The 15,951-nt window shown below is 47.1% G+C and overlaps 1 protein-coding gene across 2 annotated transcripts in view; it reads right to left on the reverse strand.

Annotated features, from left to right (window-relative positions):
- DNAJC11 (DnaJ heat shock protein family (Hsp40) member C11) overlaps nucleotides 1-13,438 on the reverse strand; it is a 70,813-nt gene extending 57,375 nt beyond the window's left edge. Inside the window, exon 1 of one of the 2 annotated variants that reach the window (XM_059138481.1) lies at nucleotides 13,290-13,438. In XM_059138481.1, the coding sequence (XP_058994464.1) occupies nucleotides 13,290-13,361 (72 nt within the window). In that variant the 5' untranslated portion in view covers nucleotides 13,362-13,438. Of the gene's footprint in view, nucleotides 1-12,678; nucleotides 13,010-13,289 lie in introns of those variants that run through there. The other variant, XM_059138483.1, reaches the window with a different exon arrangement.
- Nucleotides 13,439-15,951: the final 2,513 nt, after the last annotated feature.

Genomic DNA, 15,951 nt, shown 5'->3' on the forward strand with positions numbered 1-15,951 from the left:
GGCTGCATAGTACTTCAAATGTGGCATTACCAGTTTATATAAGGATTCCCTATGAACAATTTTCATGTGTTTTCAAAAGGCTGGAGTGGACATTCCTACAGCTAAAACTTTATGTGCATCCATGATTATCTTTTTGCAAAGAAGTTTCTAGAACTGTTGGGTTAAAGGGTGTAAGATTTCTGTTTTAATCTGCTGAACTGCTCTCTATTGTCTAAGATTTAATTATTTTAAATTTAAAAATTTAATTTTATCAAAGGGATATATAAAACAGTTTATAAATGGAACTATCAGACTTACAACCAAAACAGCATTCATCCCCACTCCTCAGGTGATAAGTACTTTAAAATCTCTCAGCATTTTCCTCATTTATATTTCAAAATCATATGCTTATACTTATATCCTTAATTTAATTTTTTTTAAAAGATTTATTTATTTATTTGACAGAGAGAGATCACAAGTAGACAGAGAGGCAGGCAGAGAGAGAGGGGGAAGCAGGCTCCCTGCTGAGCAGAGAGCCTGATGTGGGGCTCGTTCCCAGGACCCTGGGATCATGACCTGAGCTGAAGGCAGAGTTTTTAACCCATTGAGCTACCCAGGCGCCCCGTTAATTAATTTTTTTTTTTTTAAGATTTTATTTATTTGACAGAGATAACAAGTAGGCAGAGAGGCAGGCAGAGAGAGAGGGGGAAGCAGGCTCCTTGCTGAGCAGAGAGCCTGATGTGGGGCTCGATCCCAGGACCCCAGAATTGTGACTTGAGCTGAAGGCAGAGGCTTTAACCTACTGAGCAACCCAGGCGCCCCATTTTCTCTTTTTTAAAGTAAGCTTTACACCCATTGTGAGGCTCAAACTCAGGATCCTGAAAGAGACATGCTCTACTGACTCAGCCAGTCAGGGGCCCCTCAAAATGTTCTTTTCTTGTATTCTGCCTTTACCCTTGATAAATAGTTGGCTGAGGATAAAATCCTAGCTCGGAAATATTTTCTCCTCAGAATTTGTACTGTATTGTTTGTTTCACTGTCTCTTAGCTTATAGTACTGAGCTGAGAAAGGTTAATGTCATTCCAATTTCCAATTCCTCGTGACTTGTTTGGAAACTTTTAGCATGTTCTCTTCAACCAATGATTTCCTCAGCATGGGTCTTTTCTCCAACCCAACCATGCTTGTTACTTCATTGGCCCTTTCCGTCTACAGTCTCATATCTTTTAGTTCTGAGAATTCTTTCCATATTGTTTAATATAATGTCTTCTTCTTCATTTTCCTTTAGTATGTAAGAGTTGGTCTTCTAATTTTAAAATTTTACTTTGATGATTTCCTCATCATTATCTTCCAGCCCCTCTACAGAATTTTTATTTCTATCTTATTTTTAATTTCTAAGATATCCTTCTTTTGTTTATATTTCTTTTTTAAAAAGATTTATTTATTTTGAGAGAGAAAAGCGTGAGCAAGCGGGAGGAGGGGCAGAGGGAGGGAGAATCGTGAATCAGACTCCCAGCTGGCCACAGAGCGTGAGACAGGGCTCAATCCCAGGACGGAGATCATGACCTGAGCCCAAATCAAATCAGATGCCTAACCCACTGAGCCACCGAGGCGACCCAGAACAAGGTGATAATTTTAAAAGAGACATAGACAGGTGTGCCTGGGTGGCTCAGTCGGTTAAGTGGCAGACCCCTGATGTCCTCAGCTCAAGTCATGATCTCAGGGTCATGAGATAAAGCTCTTCCTGAGACAGAGCCCTCAGCCGGGAGCCCCTCCCCTCACTTGTGCTCACTCTCTGTCTAAATAAATACACACATACATAAATAAAATCTTTCAAAAAAAAAAGGGTATCACTTTGTTCTTATTTCTTTCATGTAATATTTTATTTCTCGGAAGACGACCTAGCTTTCAAATTCCCTGCACTGTCTGCTTCCTTCATCTCTCTTTGCTGTCGCACGATCTTAGAAACTCACGTTGTGGTATTCCTTCAAATATTTACGTTCTCTGGTACCAATTCATACCCAAGAGTAAGACACTAAGGAGCTATCTGGAAGCTCTATGTGAACAGGCCTTGTCGTCTGATGAGCTCCTTTATGAAATGCCTATGGGAGGACCCGGAAGTGTCATTTGGTGGATTTTCTCTTTGATAAGTCAGTTTCTTCACGGAAGGACACAGAAAACAAGGAAAAGCTGTAAGTCTCCGCGCAAGATGTCATCGCTCGTGTGTTCCCTGCTTTTGCAAGGCTGCCACTCTCGCCCTCTCCTGTGTCTACGGCCTTCCTGGTTCAATTTCTCCAGGGAATGATTGTCCTGTCTCCTGGCTGGGCGGGTCAGCACACTCACCTCGTCAGCACTGAGTGCTACCATGAGAAAGAAAACAAACTTTGTCAACATGGTAGACAAACCGGGCACACTATTTTAAAACTGCCTGTTGGGTGCCTGGGTGGCTCAGTAGGTTAAGTGTTTACCTTCGCCTCAGGTCATGATCCCAGGGTTCTGGGATTGAGCATGTCAGGCTCTCTGCTCAGCGGGGAGCCTGCTTCTCCCTCTCCCTCTGCCTGCTGCTCTGCCTGCTTGTGATCTCTGTCAGATAAATGGATAAAATCGTAAAAAAAAAAAAAAAAGGTGATTTGTTTACTATTGAGGATGCACATTTCTCCATGTATTTATTTGCATTTTGGACAACTTTTTAAGAAATAACCCATTTTTCCTTTGTATTGTTTTAAATGCTTCTGTCTGAGCAGAATACATATTAGATCCATTCATGTCGTTGCCTAGAACTAGCCACAGGGCCTCACTCAACGCTGGGGGGCTGGCAGGTGCCGTTGCACCATGGGCCGGACAGGCAAAGAACCAATGTTCTTGCAAGACCCGACAGAGCCGGCAAGCAGCAACTTACACCTCATGCTTACATCCATCTGAGGAACAGGAAAGTCACTAGGTCTGTTGCTGCTGAAGCCCATACTTTCCAGCTCAAACTTCCAGCTGTGTCTACACCGCTGTATTTCAGCAAAGCTCCAAAACTACGTTCTATTGGATTTTGGGAAGTTTGCCTAATTACCACCATTGAAGATTCATTACTGTCCATATGTTCCGTGACAATCTGATTGAAATAAACTGCATCAGCTAATAAAACCTATAATTTTTTACGATACTTGGTGCTCATACAATTTAAAAGAAAAAGCAGATTTCAGAGCTAATTAACACCAAGACAGCATGGGTGCTTTGTGCCGAGTAAGAGCTGTTTCATGGAGAGGAGGGGTTACAGACTACTTGGTGTCACCGAGGAGACCAAGGCATGTACTCATCAGGCACTAACTGGACTTGGAAAAATTTCCCACTTCATTTTGAAAAGGTTCCCACCACACAGCCTGAAGCATCACACAATAAAACCACTCTCACACACAGCCCTGCCATCTTCTGATGCCATTTTCCCTGCTCAACACAGCCTTCTACAATTTTCATTTTCATGCTGAACACGGATGGAGGGTCTGGAAAGAAGCTGGGGTTGATCAGCAAACAGCAGGACTCCGACACTGTACGTGGACTCACAGGCAACCTCGAGCACGGTGTGGACCGTGCGGACTCGTCCTGCCTGACCCGTGGTTGTCAGGAGCGTCACCAGTGGGACACGATTTCTAGTGAGACTAACCTATGTAGTCTGTCCTGAACATTCAGCTCTGACAAAAGAAAAAACTCCAAGACCAATCTAATCCATCTGAAATGTACTTTTACTGATATTAGTGATGCTCGTACAAAAGGCAATAAACAAGTAACCTTCTCCCACCACAACAAAGGAACAGAAGAGGATCAAAAGCCTGCCAGACGAAAAGGGACAAGCCCAGCAGGGCAAGCCCTGTTCTCTTCAGCACAGTCCCCAGTCTCCGGGCACGCCGGCTTACTCTGGGGGCAGGCATAAAGGTGAGCATTCGCATCTGCTCTCTTCCTCTTGTATCTGGCTTCGAACAATTCTGACAAGTGGCCATTCAGATCTGCCAAATGACAACTGATAAACTCCTACCAATAAATTCCTCTAGAATTTCTAAATTCCTCTAGTTTTGTTGCCAAAACTGCAATGTGATCTTCAACACAGGCATTCCTCAAAGCAAAGAGCATCCGGACATGGTGGGTATGACACCAGCAAATACTGAACTCTTCCAGTCAGTGCACTGACCGAGCGCCTGACCTGTTCTGAGTACCGCAGGAGGTACAACAGAAATGCAGTATTAAGATTACAAAGTAGGTGTGCATATGTGTTTCCCCTAAAAAAACCAAAAAACAAAAAACCCACGTGGATTTAACTAAACGGTGAGAACACAAAAATGCTAATATGAATGGTGGAGAAGTAAGTTCAGGGCCGTCAGAATGGAAAGAAAACCGCATGACGGCGGCGGGATCTAAATGGGAACGAGAAAGGCGGGTTTTGATACGTTCTGGTGTCCAAGACGGGCTGGGGCATTTCAGGGGAAAAGAACATCGTAAGGAACAGGCCGACACTAGAGCAAACGCCAGCTGGAACTGAACTTGGGCGTCCGTCCACCTGCCCATTCATTCAGTAAACACTGGCCCTGCCCTAAGAGATACAGCAGTGGATCAAACAGCCACGGTCCCTGACCACAGGATGCTTACTCTGCAGTGGAGGAAAGCAGAGCATCACCACGAGAAACGCAGAAAACACATAAAACAACGGATTTATAAGGGGCTTTCAAACGGGTCCAGGAGTTTGACCCCTACCCAATAAACAGCGGGAAGCCACAGATGGCTTCTGGGTAGGGAAATACTGTTATCAGTACTGTTTGTTAATATTAATTTGGTACAGCTTGACTACAACCGACAAAATCAAAACCAGAGAGACCTAGAGAAAACTAAGGCAGAAATGTAGGGTTGAGGTCAGGAGGGCTCCCTGGCTGCCCAGAAGTCACAGCAATGTACCAAGGATCAGAGCTGGCTGGGGTCAGGAGGAGCCTTTAAGAGCTGGGCGGGGCTGTGGGACAATCGAAAGAGGCTCAGTACGATATAGAGAAAACAAACCAAAGAGCACACCTGAGGTTCTGGCTCAGAGGCGTGGGTTGGGGAGAAACTGGAAGCATCAGGCTTTGGGGAAAAGGTAAATTTGAACACCTAAGCACAAGGCCCAGAGGGGGGGGGAATGCAGGAGAGCAAGAGATTATAAAAACAGCCAAACTCAAGAGGCCCAAACCTGGGGGAATTGTGAGGAGCGAGAAGGCGCACCTGACAGGGTAAGGAAAGATACAGAGATCATTCCAGAAGGCAAACATGCATCAGCTGGTATTTTCCCATTTGAGGCTTAACACTCACAGAACACCTGGAGATTGGCACCGGAGCCTCCATTTTACAGGTCAAAGCAGTGAGGATCAAAAAGATAAAAGTCTGGTCTGAGAGGGAGAAGGAACTCCCTCTGGCCCCCTGACCCAAAAGCTGGCTGGAGATTAAGAGTCTGTGTGGCCCCGCCCAGACCAAAGCCCGGTCACAGGGAAGGAGCAAGTACACGGGAAGCATCCAGCACCCGCCGGATCGTGCAGACTGTGAAGAGCTCGGACACAGCACTAGGAACAGTCCTGGCTGAATGTCATGCTCCTGACGCCAGCAAAAATGTATCGCGTTACCTTACCTAGAACCGTGCCCATTACTATGCGGAGCACTCATGTGCGCTCTTGCTTCATCTTCCCCAAAGCCCTAGGACAGTGAAATTATTGTCTGGATTTTATGGATGAAGAGACGGGCCCAGAGAGGGTAAGTGGCTTGCCCCAGACCAGGCTGCTAAGGGAAGTCCGACTCAAACCTGACTGCAAGGGCTTCACTCTTAGGACGCCGACCCCTTCTGAAGCTCCACCGCCTTTCCAAAGAATCACCCATGAGGGTGTACAGGGGCTTCCCAAGGAAGGTGCTTCTCATGGAAGGTAATGGGCTCAGTGGTTTTGGTGTACTTCTCAAAAACCCCTGAGCACCGTCACAGCTTTCTGGAGTACGGGGGTCAAGTGGACACACTCTGTGTCATGTGATTTTGAAAAGTCAACCTCCTACTGCCATTTTATTATTTAAAAAATAAATATTTATTTGGGAGTGAGAGACAGAGAGCACGAGTGGTGGTGGGGGGGGGCGGCAGGGTGGAGGGACAATAGACTCCCCGCCGAGCGCTGAGCCCAACATGAGGCTCGATCCCAAGGTCCTGAGATCATGACTTGGTCGGAAGGCAGGCGCTTAATGGACTGTGCCACCCAGCTGCCCCCTTCAGACATTTCAGACTCTGCTTTGAGAAGGTGGGCTTAAGAGAGAACAATTAAACCATGAGTAAGTCAGAAAAACTAAATATGAGGTTGCTCAAGCAATTCCAGGTTTCTACAAGTAGAGGTAACCGAAGTCCGTTGTCTTAAAGGGAAGGAAAAAACTTACAAAGTTGACAGAACTCTTTACCCCCAAGATGGCAAAAAAAAAAAAAAAAAAAAAAAAAAGATCAGGCAACCAGTAATGACAGAAGTCTACACACCAACAAAGAAAAAGGCAGGCCCCGGTCACCTTCAGTGTTTAGGGGGTGGGGGAAATCCTGTCTGCCATGTCCACTTCTGCTGATGACAGAAAATGTGAGAACAAAGGAGCCAGAAGAGCAGAAAGTCTGATTTCTGATGAGAGGTCATTCCAAGGGCTGAGGAGAGATTGTCTGATCATTGTACAATTTGGTTTTCATTTCTCTTCCTCGTCATGTCCATATGTGTATTTGGTGCCCTTGAGACACAACAGTAAATAAAAAGGCCAGCATCTTAGGAAAATGAGCTCCAGTTCCTTTCTGGGTCAGAAGTGATGGTCACAGAAAGAGCTTGGCTTTTTTTCCCCAAAAAGCCTGACCTTATACTTTCTCTCGTCCATGTCCATCTGTTATACCCTGCCCACCACTGCAGACTTCTTGTAGTTGATGTCTGCTGGCATTTTACCACTGAAGAATGTTCTGGCTCCTGCAAACTAGGGAGGGGACACTGTGCACTCGTAGCATGCAGAAGTCATTCCAACAGTCCAAGAGCCAAACAGCACCCAGCTACCGGGATATGAACTCGGAGGAGGCTCCAAGCTCCTTCAGGGGCTACAGGGGCTTTGTAAAGTGTGGGCCACAACGGTAGTAATAAAGCAGCAGTGTTCCCAATGGTCTTTCTCCCTCCTGGTGCCCCCTTTTAAACTTTTATGCTATTTTATTTATTCATCCCTGTTAGTTGTCTTAAATCCTTTCTTGGACAAGGTATGATATAAAATCAAAATGAAAGTTTAATAAAAGTAAACACTAGAATTCCACAGCCAAGCAAAACACATTGCTTGTGTGTCCCGTCTTTTCCTTATCTATTGTTTACCTCTAAACTCACAGCAAATAAAAAAGCTTTCAACTGAATTCTCTTTAACAAACCAAAAAAATAAAACAAAACAAAACAAAAAAAACACAAAAAAGCCCCAAACCAGAACTAGAACATTAAAATCTCAAGAAGCAATTATTTAAAATGCCCAAAGCAGAAAAGTAATAACTAGCTTATGGTTCATTAAAGAAAACACATTTTAAAATTTAACCTCGGGGTATCTGTAGGTTAAAGCCTCTGCCTTCAGCTCAGGTCAGGATCCCAGGGTCCTTGGGATCGAGCTCCGCAGGGAGCCTGCTTCCCTTCCTCTCTCTCTGCCTGCCTCTCTGCCTACTTGTGATCTCTGCCAAATAAATAAATAAAATCTTTACAAAAAATTTAATAAAAAAAACCTAAAATTTAACCCCATGGTGTTTGCTAATCGTATTACAGGATGACATCTGGAACTAACTGGGTATCCTAAGAACTCTGTCCCCACCCAGAAGCAAGACCACCAGAAGCCTCTACAGATCCTGCCGGGGTCCACTGACCCCAGCGCTGTCTTGTCCCTCTGCTCTGATCAGGGAGGCCCTCGAGGAGCTGACAGCTCACAAGAGTTCCGTCTTCGGGTCCCACTCGGCCTTTACCCCAGACACTCACTGTCTTTGGGGACTATCCCTTGTCCCCTACCCTGAGAACTCAGCTCGGCCTTCTGGGAGCTCCTCCCCGGAGCCCTCCAGGTGGAAAACTCCTGACTTTGCAGGAAGCAGAGTTCAAAGAGATAACTGCCTTTTGAAGATAAGAAACTCAGTATTTTGAACAGAAAGAGAAAAGAAACTTTTAGGAATTCATAACTTGATCCTTAGCATAGATTTTGGCGCTATTTTTTTAAATTAATATTTAACAGTCGGATAGCAAATTTAGCCAGGATCAGATTTAACCGAAGTTTTCGATGTACATGTATGTCTTTTAAAATAAGCAAAACCTCATGCTTTGTCAGAATTCAAGAAATAACAATAAACACTAAACGAACATCTACTTGTACAAGGCAGTGTGCACAGACCCCTGTCACAGGGCAACACTCCAACACACAGCGTTCTGGCTCCCAGTAAGTTAGCACCTAGTCCATTACTGTCCGTTCCCTCCATTTCAATGTCAAAGAAAACGGGAAGCAGAAAGGCAGAAAGCATAGATGACTGGCCCAGAGGCAGGAACCCGAGCCTCCCCACCCCCAATGTAAAGACTGCGACCCAGGACATTCTGGCAAAGCTGCACAGTGTGGCCTCTCACTCTCTCAGTAACTCGGAAGGACTGCAGCACGGAAGTGGAGACCTGCAGAGGTTCAATGACCTGTGGCCTGGGGGCAGCGTGGCCTGTGACTCCTGCTCCTACTGACCTTGCTCCTCAGCCTCTTGCTTAGGGGCACCTTAGGAAGTGGATCACCTGCCTAAGTTCAGTTTTTGGATAACCAAGGCTTAGCACTACCTGCTGAATGCACACATTTTAAGCAGAGTCACTGTTAGAAATACCGAACTCTGAGCAAAATGTAGTTGATGGGAAACTCACCGAAGCAATCACCTTCTCAGACCCTTCTCGGTATCTTTTCTAAAGACTAATGAGTTCCCCGCCCATCACAAGGATAGGTCAGCAACGGATGAATAGACCCACAGCACCTGGCTACTTTAGGAACCCGGGTGTGCACCTGGCTTGGCTGACACGCCCACGCTCCAACTTCTACAGACCTCCAAGCCATCCTGGTTGCTGGGCTGCCTGATGTCCCCCTCGGTCTATCCAGACAGTGGCTAGCAGACTTTCCTCCACTGCTCTCGCCCATTCCATCTGCAGCCCGAACTTGAACGTTTAGTCACACCCTGTAACTGTAACCTCCAGCCAGAGAAATCCAGACAACCTAAAACTGCAAAATTGTGCACCAACACACCCTAAACCAGGGAAGGAATGAAAATGCAGGGACTCTGGGGGAAACTTTCCTGGTGGGTGACAATTTTGGAATTCTCGTTTCAAGGCCGGTATGGAAGGATGAAAAACCCAGAATACTGACCTCCCCATATGGACTGCAAGAAAAAACCTTTTCAAATTAAGCTTATCTTTTACCTAACCATGTTTTTGTTTTATTTTTTAAAAGATCTTATTTATTTATTTAGAGAGAGAATGAGAGAGAGAGAGAGCCTGAGAGGAGTGAGGGTCAGACAGAGAAACAGACTCCCTGCTGAGCAAGGAGCCTGATGTGGGACTCGATCCTGGGACTCCAGGATTATGACCTGAGCTGAATGCAGTCACTTAACCAACCGAGCCACCCAGGGCCCTTCACTGTTCTTTTTAAAAGTGTTTAAAACTTGAAGAGACTGGCCCCTTTGGTCCCTGATTGGGACCAAAGATCTTAAAATGGGTTATAAACACTGTTCAGTGTCCTGCAAGAAAACGAAAAGTTTCTTTTAATGGTAATACAACATTGATAAGGTAGGAATTTGAGTAGATTAGGAATAAATTCCGTTTAGAAGCTGTCAATTAAAATGTCTATAAAATGTATAAAGACCAAGAAAAATACACGGATTGATTGGTCAGGAATCCTTTATCCAAATAAATTTTGGAAAATCATCTCAGAAATCTCGGATTGGTTAGATTTTAGGCCCCTGATAACGCATTTGACGACACTAAACCAGAGATGTCAATCTGGTTTTAATGTGCCCGGTTAATGATAAATTACTCCCTCCGCTCAGTGCGACAATAGTTCTACTCTGTAAACAGGAAATTCAGAACAGTGGAGAAAGGGAATCATTAAAGATCACATAAGTCTCATTTAGAGAGAGGCATCTAGTCCTAACTGCCTGCTTCACTTGCTGAAATACAGTATGAGGGGATATTCTGAGGTTTAAAACCTTGGAAAAGAGATTTGCAAGCTGATTTTTGACATTTCTGTATTACTCCAATGGTAACTGTAAAGTAGGCTTGTAATTAAAAAAAAATTTTTTTAATAGAACTTCTGGTTTTCCATCAGGTTCCCTCATTTGAGATTTCTTGGGGAAAGTATCTGAACTTTCTTTTTCTTTTTAGATTTTATTTGTTTATTTGAGAGAGAGGTCTCAAGTAGGCAGAGAGGCAGCCAGAGAGAGAGGGGGAAAGTATGCTCCTCCCTCCCAGGACCTGAGATCATGACCTGAACCGGAAGCAGAGGCCCAACCCACTGAGCCCTCCAGGTGCCCCAGTCTCTGAACTCCCTGAACAAAGAGCTGAAGGTACTCTGAAATACTGGCGGGAAGGGGATCCCGCCTCCCACAGGTAAACAAACGGCATCAAGCTACAGAAGAAATAGAACTGACAGGAAATTTATCAACAGGTGTAAGAGTTAACATTACTTCTACTCCTCCTCTCACCCTCCAACTAAATCATGCTATTTCAACCTCAGGTTGATTTCTGGTCCCCCCACCCCACAAAATCCTAGTCAATATCAAGTCCAGAGACCGCCTTGAGAACTTCTCTTCCAGCAGAATCTTGAGAGAGAAAATCTGCACACCCTGACATTTCACACAGAGTTTGTTGGCAAAGGGAACGCAAAGTGACTTCAGCGAGAGAACGTGTTTCATGGGGATTTCACCCATAGCCATAAATAGGAGAAGTGCCATAACTCATTGGGAAAAGTGATCTTTTTAAAAAGAAATATTTATTTGGCTCCCACTCATCAGTCCAATAACAGTAAGTCTTAAGGTTCCAGCAGTTTCAAGGTACACCTTTGACTACCGTTTACCGAGGACTCTGGCCAAACCTATTATTCTAGATCTTTTTGACCATATGCATCTGCCTAAGACTCAGTAAGCCTGATAAATGGGCAAACTGCCGCTCAATTACTGATAACTCAGACTATAAATGAGTGGTAAGAAAGGCTGGTTTCGGGGCGCCTGCGTGGTGATCCCAGGGCCCTACGATCCAGCCCAGGTGGCTGGATCTGCTCCTCCCTCTGCCCGTCCCCCTCCATTTGTACTCTCTCTCAAATAAATAAAATCTTTAAGACATTTATTTACTTATTTATTCATTTAAGAGAGAGAGAGAGGGAGAGAGCATGAGCAGGACCCTGGGATCATGAACTGAGCTGAATCAGGGCAGACGCTTGACCGACTGAGCCACTCAGGTGCCCCATAAATCTTTAAAAAATCTTTTTTAAAAAAGAAAGGCTGGGGGTGCCTGGGTGGCTCAGTGGGTTAAGCCGCTGCCTTCGGCTCGGGTCATGATCTCAGGGTCCTGGGATCGAGTCCCACGTTGGGCTCTCTGCTCAGCAGGGAGCCTGCTTCCCTCTGTCTCTCTCTCTGCCTGCCTCTCCATCTACTTGTGATTTCTCTCTGTAAAATAAATAAATAACATCTTAAAAAAAAAAAAAAAAGAAGAAAGAAAGGCTGGTTTCAGAAAAGCTAGTTTCATTTACTGCTTGGCTTCTAAGAACTGGAGAAAAGTTAGTAACTAGTCAAACAGCTTCATTCGAAGGGAAAGGAACCGAAGGCCAAAGAAATGGTTTACCCAAAGCCTTACTGTTCATTAGTTACAAGAACCTCCAGCTGCCCACACGATTGGCAGTCGCCCCAGATATGTCACTGGACGTTTTCCTAATACGAGGGGGCTAACGCAACTGAGGGATTTATATACGGGTGCCCCAGGACACAGACCAGAACTGGCAGCTCTGTAGGCTGGCTGGCAATGACACTGAGTGTAGAAGTCAGGAGCTGAGGCTCCAGTCAGACTTCTCAGGGCGGAATTCAGGTTCCTGCACTTTCTATTTGTGTTGCTCTGGTCAAGCGACTTCACCTCTCTCCACCTCGGTCTTCTCAGGTATAAATCACGGATTATCACAATGCTTACCTTAGGGGCTGGGGTGAGAATTAAACGAGGTAATGTAACAGGAAGTGCTCGCTCAGCCTGGTGGCCCTGCCCAAAGCAGCACTCAAAAAATGTTAGTTCTCACGGACATCGTGCACACCAACACTTACGGACAGCACACACTTGGCCGGCTTTGCCTAAAATAGTCCAACTTGGCTAATTGTGGTCACTGGGAAAACTGAGAGATGGTTATGAAAGGTTCTCTAGCAGGGCTGAGAAGACCCAACCCAGCAGCTTGCAGATTAACGATCCACCTCAGGACCTGACCTTGGAAGCCTCCCTGCCCTTCACGCTGATGTCCGCGGGACGAGCCAACGAAACGGACTGGGCCCTACTGCATGCCAGACACAGCGTGAGACTTTATCTTTCACTGGGTGAGGAGACAGGGTGCAAACCCTCTAGTGTGGAGAGGGGCGCGCATGCTGAGGCCGTCCTTGGGGTACCGCGGCTTCCTGGTCTCTACAGCGAGCGGCTTCCTCACCTGCGGCCTCCGAAGAGAGGCTGTAGGTACGGGACGCTCTTTCCTGAATTTCTGGACAGCCGCTCAGGGAAGAGGAGGGCACAAGACACGTGCCTCTGGGCCTGGATTCATTTCAAAAGCGGGACGTCCCCATGAATACTCGGGAACCCGACGGACGCCGCGGGAAGGTTCCCTCGTGGCCTTGACCTTGGTGCCGGAGACTCAGTTTCCCATTCTGCCGGCCAGGGGTGATGACACAGCCCCTCGGCCGAGGCAAGTTTGCGAGCTGGGCGCGGCACGGGGTCCGGGAGGACCGGGAACCCCACTCCAGGAGCCTCTACCTCGGGAACCCCTTCCCTCCTGTGGGTACTGGAGCCTCTGGCCTTGCCAGGACGCGGCTCCTTGGCCGCCGGGAGCAAGGGCAGAGGCCGGCCGGGACACCCCCGGTGCAGGGGTCGAGGCGGTAGGGACCGCCCGGTCGGCGGGCGGTCGCGCATGTCGGGCGGGGTCACGCGGCCTCCCCGCCGGGTCCCGGCCGCCCGTGGCGGGGACGGAGCGGTGGCCGCCAGCCCGGCCCTCCCGAACCACGGGGCACGGCCTCCGCCCAGAGGGCGTCGCACCGAAAGCCTCACCTCCCTGCGCACGTTCAGCAACGAGTAATAGTCTTCATTGTCCAGCTCCTCCTCGCTCAAGGCCGTCGCCATCTTCGCAACCTTTCACCCCGCCAAACCGGCAAGGCCGTGCCCAAGAGGGACCGGCGAGCCGCGACCCCGACGGCACGGGCCCGCCCGGCTGCGCCACAGCGGCCCCTGGCGGACCGGAGGGGCGCGCCGCCGCCCGCGCACCGCAGCAGCGCGCCTGCGCCCTGCGCCCCCGCGCGGTCGAGGGCGGGACGCGGCGGCCGGGGTCCGCCACGTGGTGCTCGCGGACCTAAATTTCAGCCGGCCTCCCTGAGGTTCACCTGGGACCCGGCAGGGAGGCTGGGGGTGGTCCCCTCTGCCCCCTGAGACACCTCCCTTGTCCCCCACGCCGGATCCCAGTGCGGGATCATTCTCTCCCAAACAGCCCCGCCCGGGCTCCCCCCCGCGGAGTCCACCCGGGGCCGGAGGCTCCTCGAGGCCCCACTGGCTGACTTCTCTTTGCACAGGAAACCTCCAGAATGGGGTTTATTCCTGCCTCCATTGTTCTTCGTCTTTTTCCTGGCCATCCAGAACCCTGCCCAGAGGACGAGCCTCCTCAATGTTGGGTTTTTAATTTTTTTATTTAAAAATTTTTAAATTGCCCTATATTTAGGAGCATCTGGCCATTTTTTCTGCTGCTTAACTGACCAGGCAATAACCATTGGGTTCCTAATAGAATTGTCTCTGGCAGGCATCTATACCTCCAGTCCCTATCCCAGAGCCCTCCTCTTGTAAATTTCTACCTTCTGATTTAGCGGTGGAGTCTAATTGATTTCAACCTGGTGCCTGCTGTTTGGTGCATTATTAAAGATGTCTGGTTACAACCACCTAAATAATTTAAATGTGTTCGAAATGATGCCGTTATCAAGAGGAGGTGGACAGCAGAGCTTCCCTGCTCTTGCCCCCTGTTTGGTTCATGCTGACCTGTACCCATCCTTCATTATTTCTCAGGAACCGTTCGTTGAGCTTTGACTAACGATCAGTTTAGAACTATCCCTGTTGCCCTTCCTAAGCAGGTCTCCTGGGAAGCCCCAAACACCTGTCTGTGGGTTTGAGAAGCTGATTTCTTTCTCTTCCTCATTTTTGGCCAGATGTTCACCATCTGGGCCTGTGTATGGTCCCTTCCAAGTTGCTCAGCCCTCTTAGGATCTTTTGGCGTGAGACAAGTAGGTGTGCTGAGACAGGTTATTCAGGAGTGTTGAGTCAGTCCGGTGCCGACCTCAGCCCAGGTTGTGGAGGAAGAGCTATTTCTCCGGCTGGGTGAGACTTTTCCACAACAGCTTTCACAGATGCTCCCATGCCATCCGCAATTGCAGCAATTTTTTATGGTCTTTCCTTTTTTCTCCTTTGCAGAGCGGTGATTAGGGCTAAGCTGCTTGCTGACATTTGCTGGTCTTTAAGAGAATTTCTTACAGAGAAGCTGGGGGAGAAAACTCCGATATTGAGACATTCCTTTTTTCCTTTGGTTTGTAGACATTAATTGGGCCATAATGCTCAGTTGGGTAGAGAAGCTCCTTGCTTTCTTCCCTCTGCCTTGGAAAACACTGTAGGAATTCTATAAACGGAACCCAACATATGTTTCCGAGGGCCCAGGTCTGTGTTTCTATGATTGAGAATGACCTGGTTTTTATCGCCACTCAAACGAAATAAATAGTGACTCAGGGATGCTCTGTATTTGTCCCCTTCCGGGCGCACGAGACTTTGTATTACGGTTACTTGGAAAGCAAATGTGACAAATGGAAAATAAGCTTAGATACACCACAGGCCTGAGAGGGAATTTATTTTGGAGGTTGGCTGTTTTGTTTCTCCCTCCAAAAGCCTTCATCTCTGATGGGCGAGATAATAGAAAGCAGGAGAGGCACAAATTGATAAGTTACCACACCCATGCAGCCACCACTCATGCCTGGGCAACTGCCGAAACTCAGCCACATTAATGCACTGCCTTGCATTTTTGTTTTCTCTTCATTGGGTAAAGCCACAAAGCAATTTGTAACTTAGCTGCAAAGCCAAGCCTGATACACTTACATAATATATTTATATAGCTACGTGTGTATGTGTTATATATATGTATAGATAATGATTTTTGAATTCTCTCAGCTGTAAATAGAAAAACATAAGGACATTTTCCTTCACCACCATTTGTATTCAGAATGACCCCAGAATATTTGACCTTCCCAGCACCACCATCAGGAAGCAAGCTTCCTCTGCTCAATGGCTTAATGTAGTTGGGGGGGGGGACTCCCTTCTAGCATTAAATATAGGATGCTCAGATTTGAATTTCAGATATGCAATGAATAATTGTTAGTATACATATACTAATATTGCACGAGCATTTACATATACTAAAAAATTCACTGTGTATCTGAAATTTAATTTTTTAAAAAAGATTTTATTTATTTATTTGATAGAGACACAGCGAGAGAGGGGACACAAGCAGGGGGAGTGGGAGAGGGAGAAGCAGGCCCCCCGCTGAGCAGGGAGCCCCGATGTGGGGCTCGATCCCAGGCCCCCGGATCATGACCTGAGCCGAAGGCAGACGCTTAAGGACTGAGCCACCCATGTGCCCTGAAATTAAAATTTAACTATTTTTAGTTGCCACATCTGGCAACCCCAA

Source organism: Mustela lutreola, chromosome 10, assembly GCF_030435805.1.
Source record: "Mustela lutreola isolate mMusLut2 chromosome 10, mMusLut2.pri, whole genome shotgun sequence".
Classification (NCBI taxonomy): Eukaryota; Metazoa; Chordata; class Mammalia; order Carnivora; family Mustelidae; genus Mustela; species Mustela lutreola.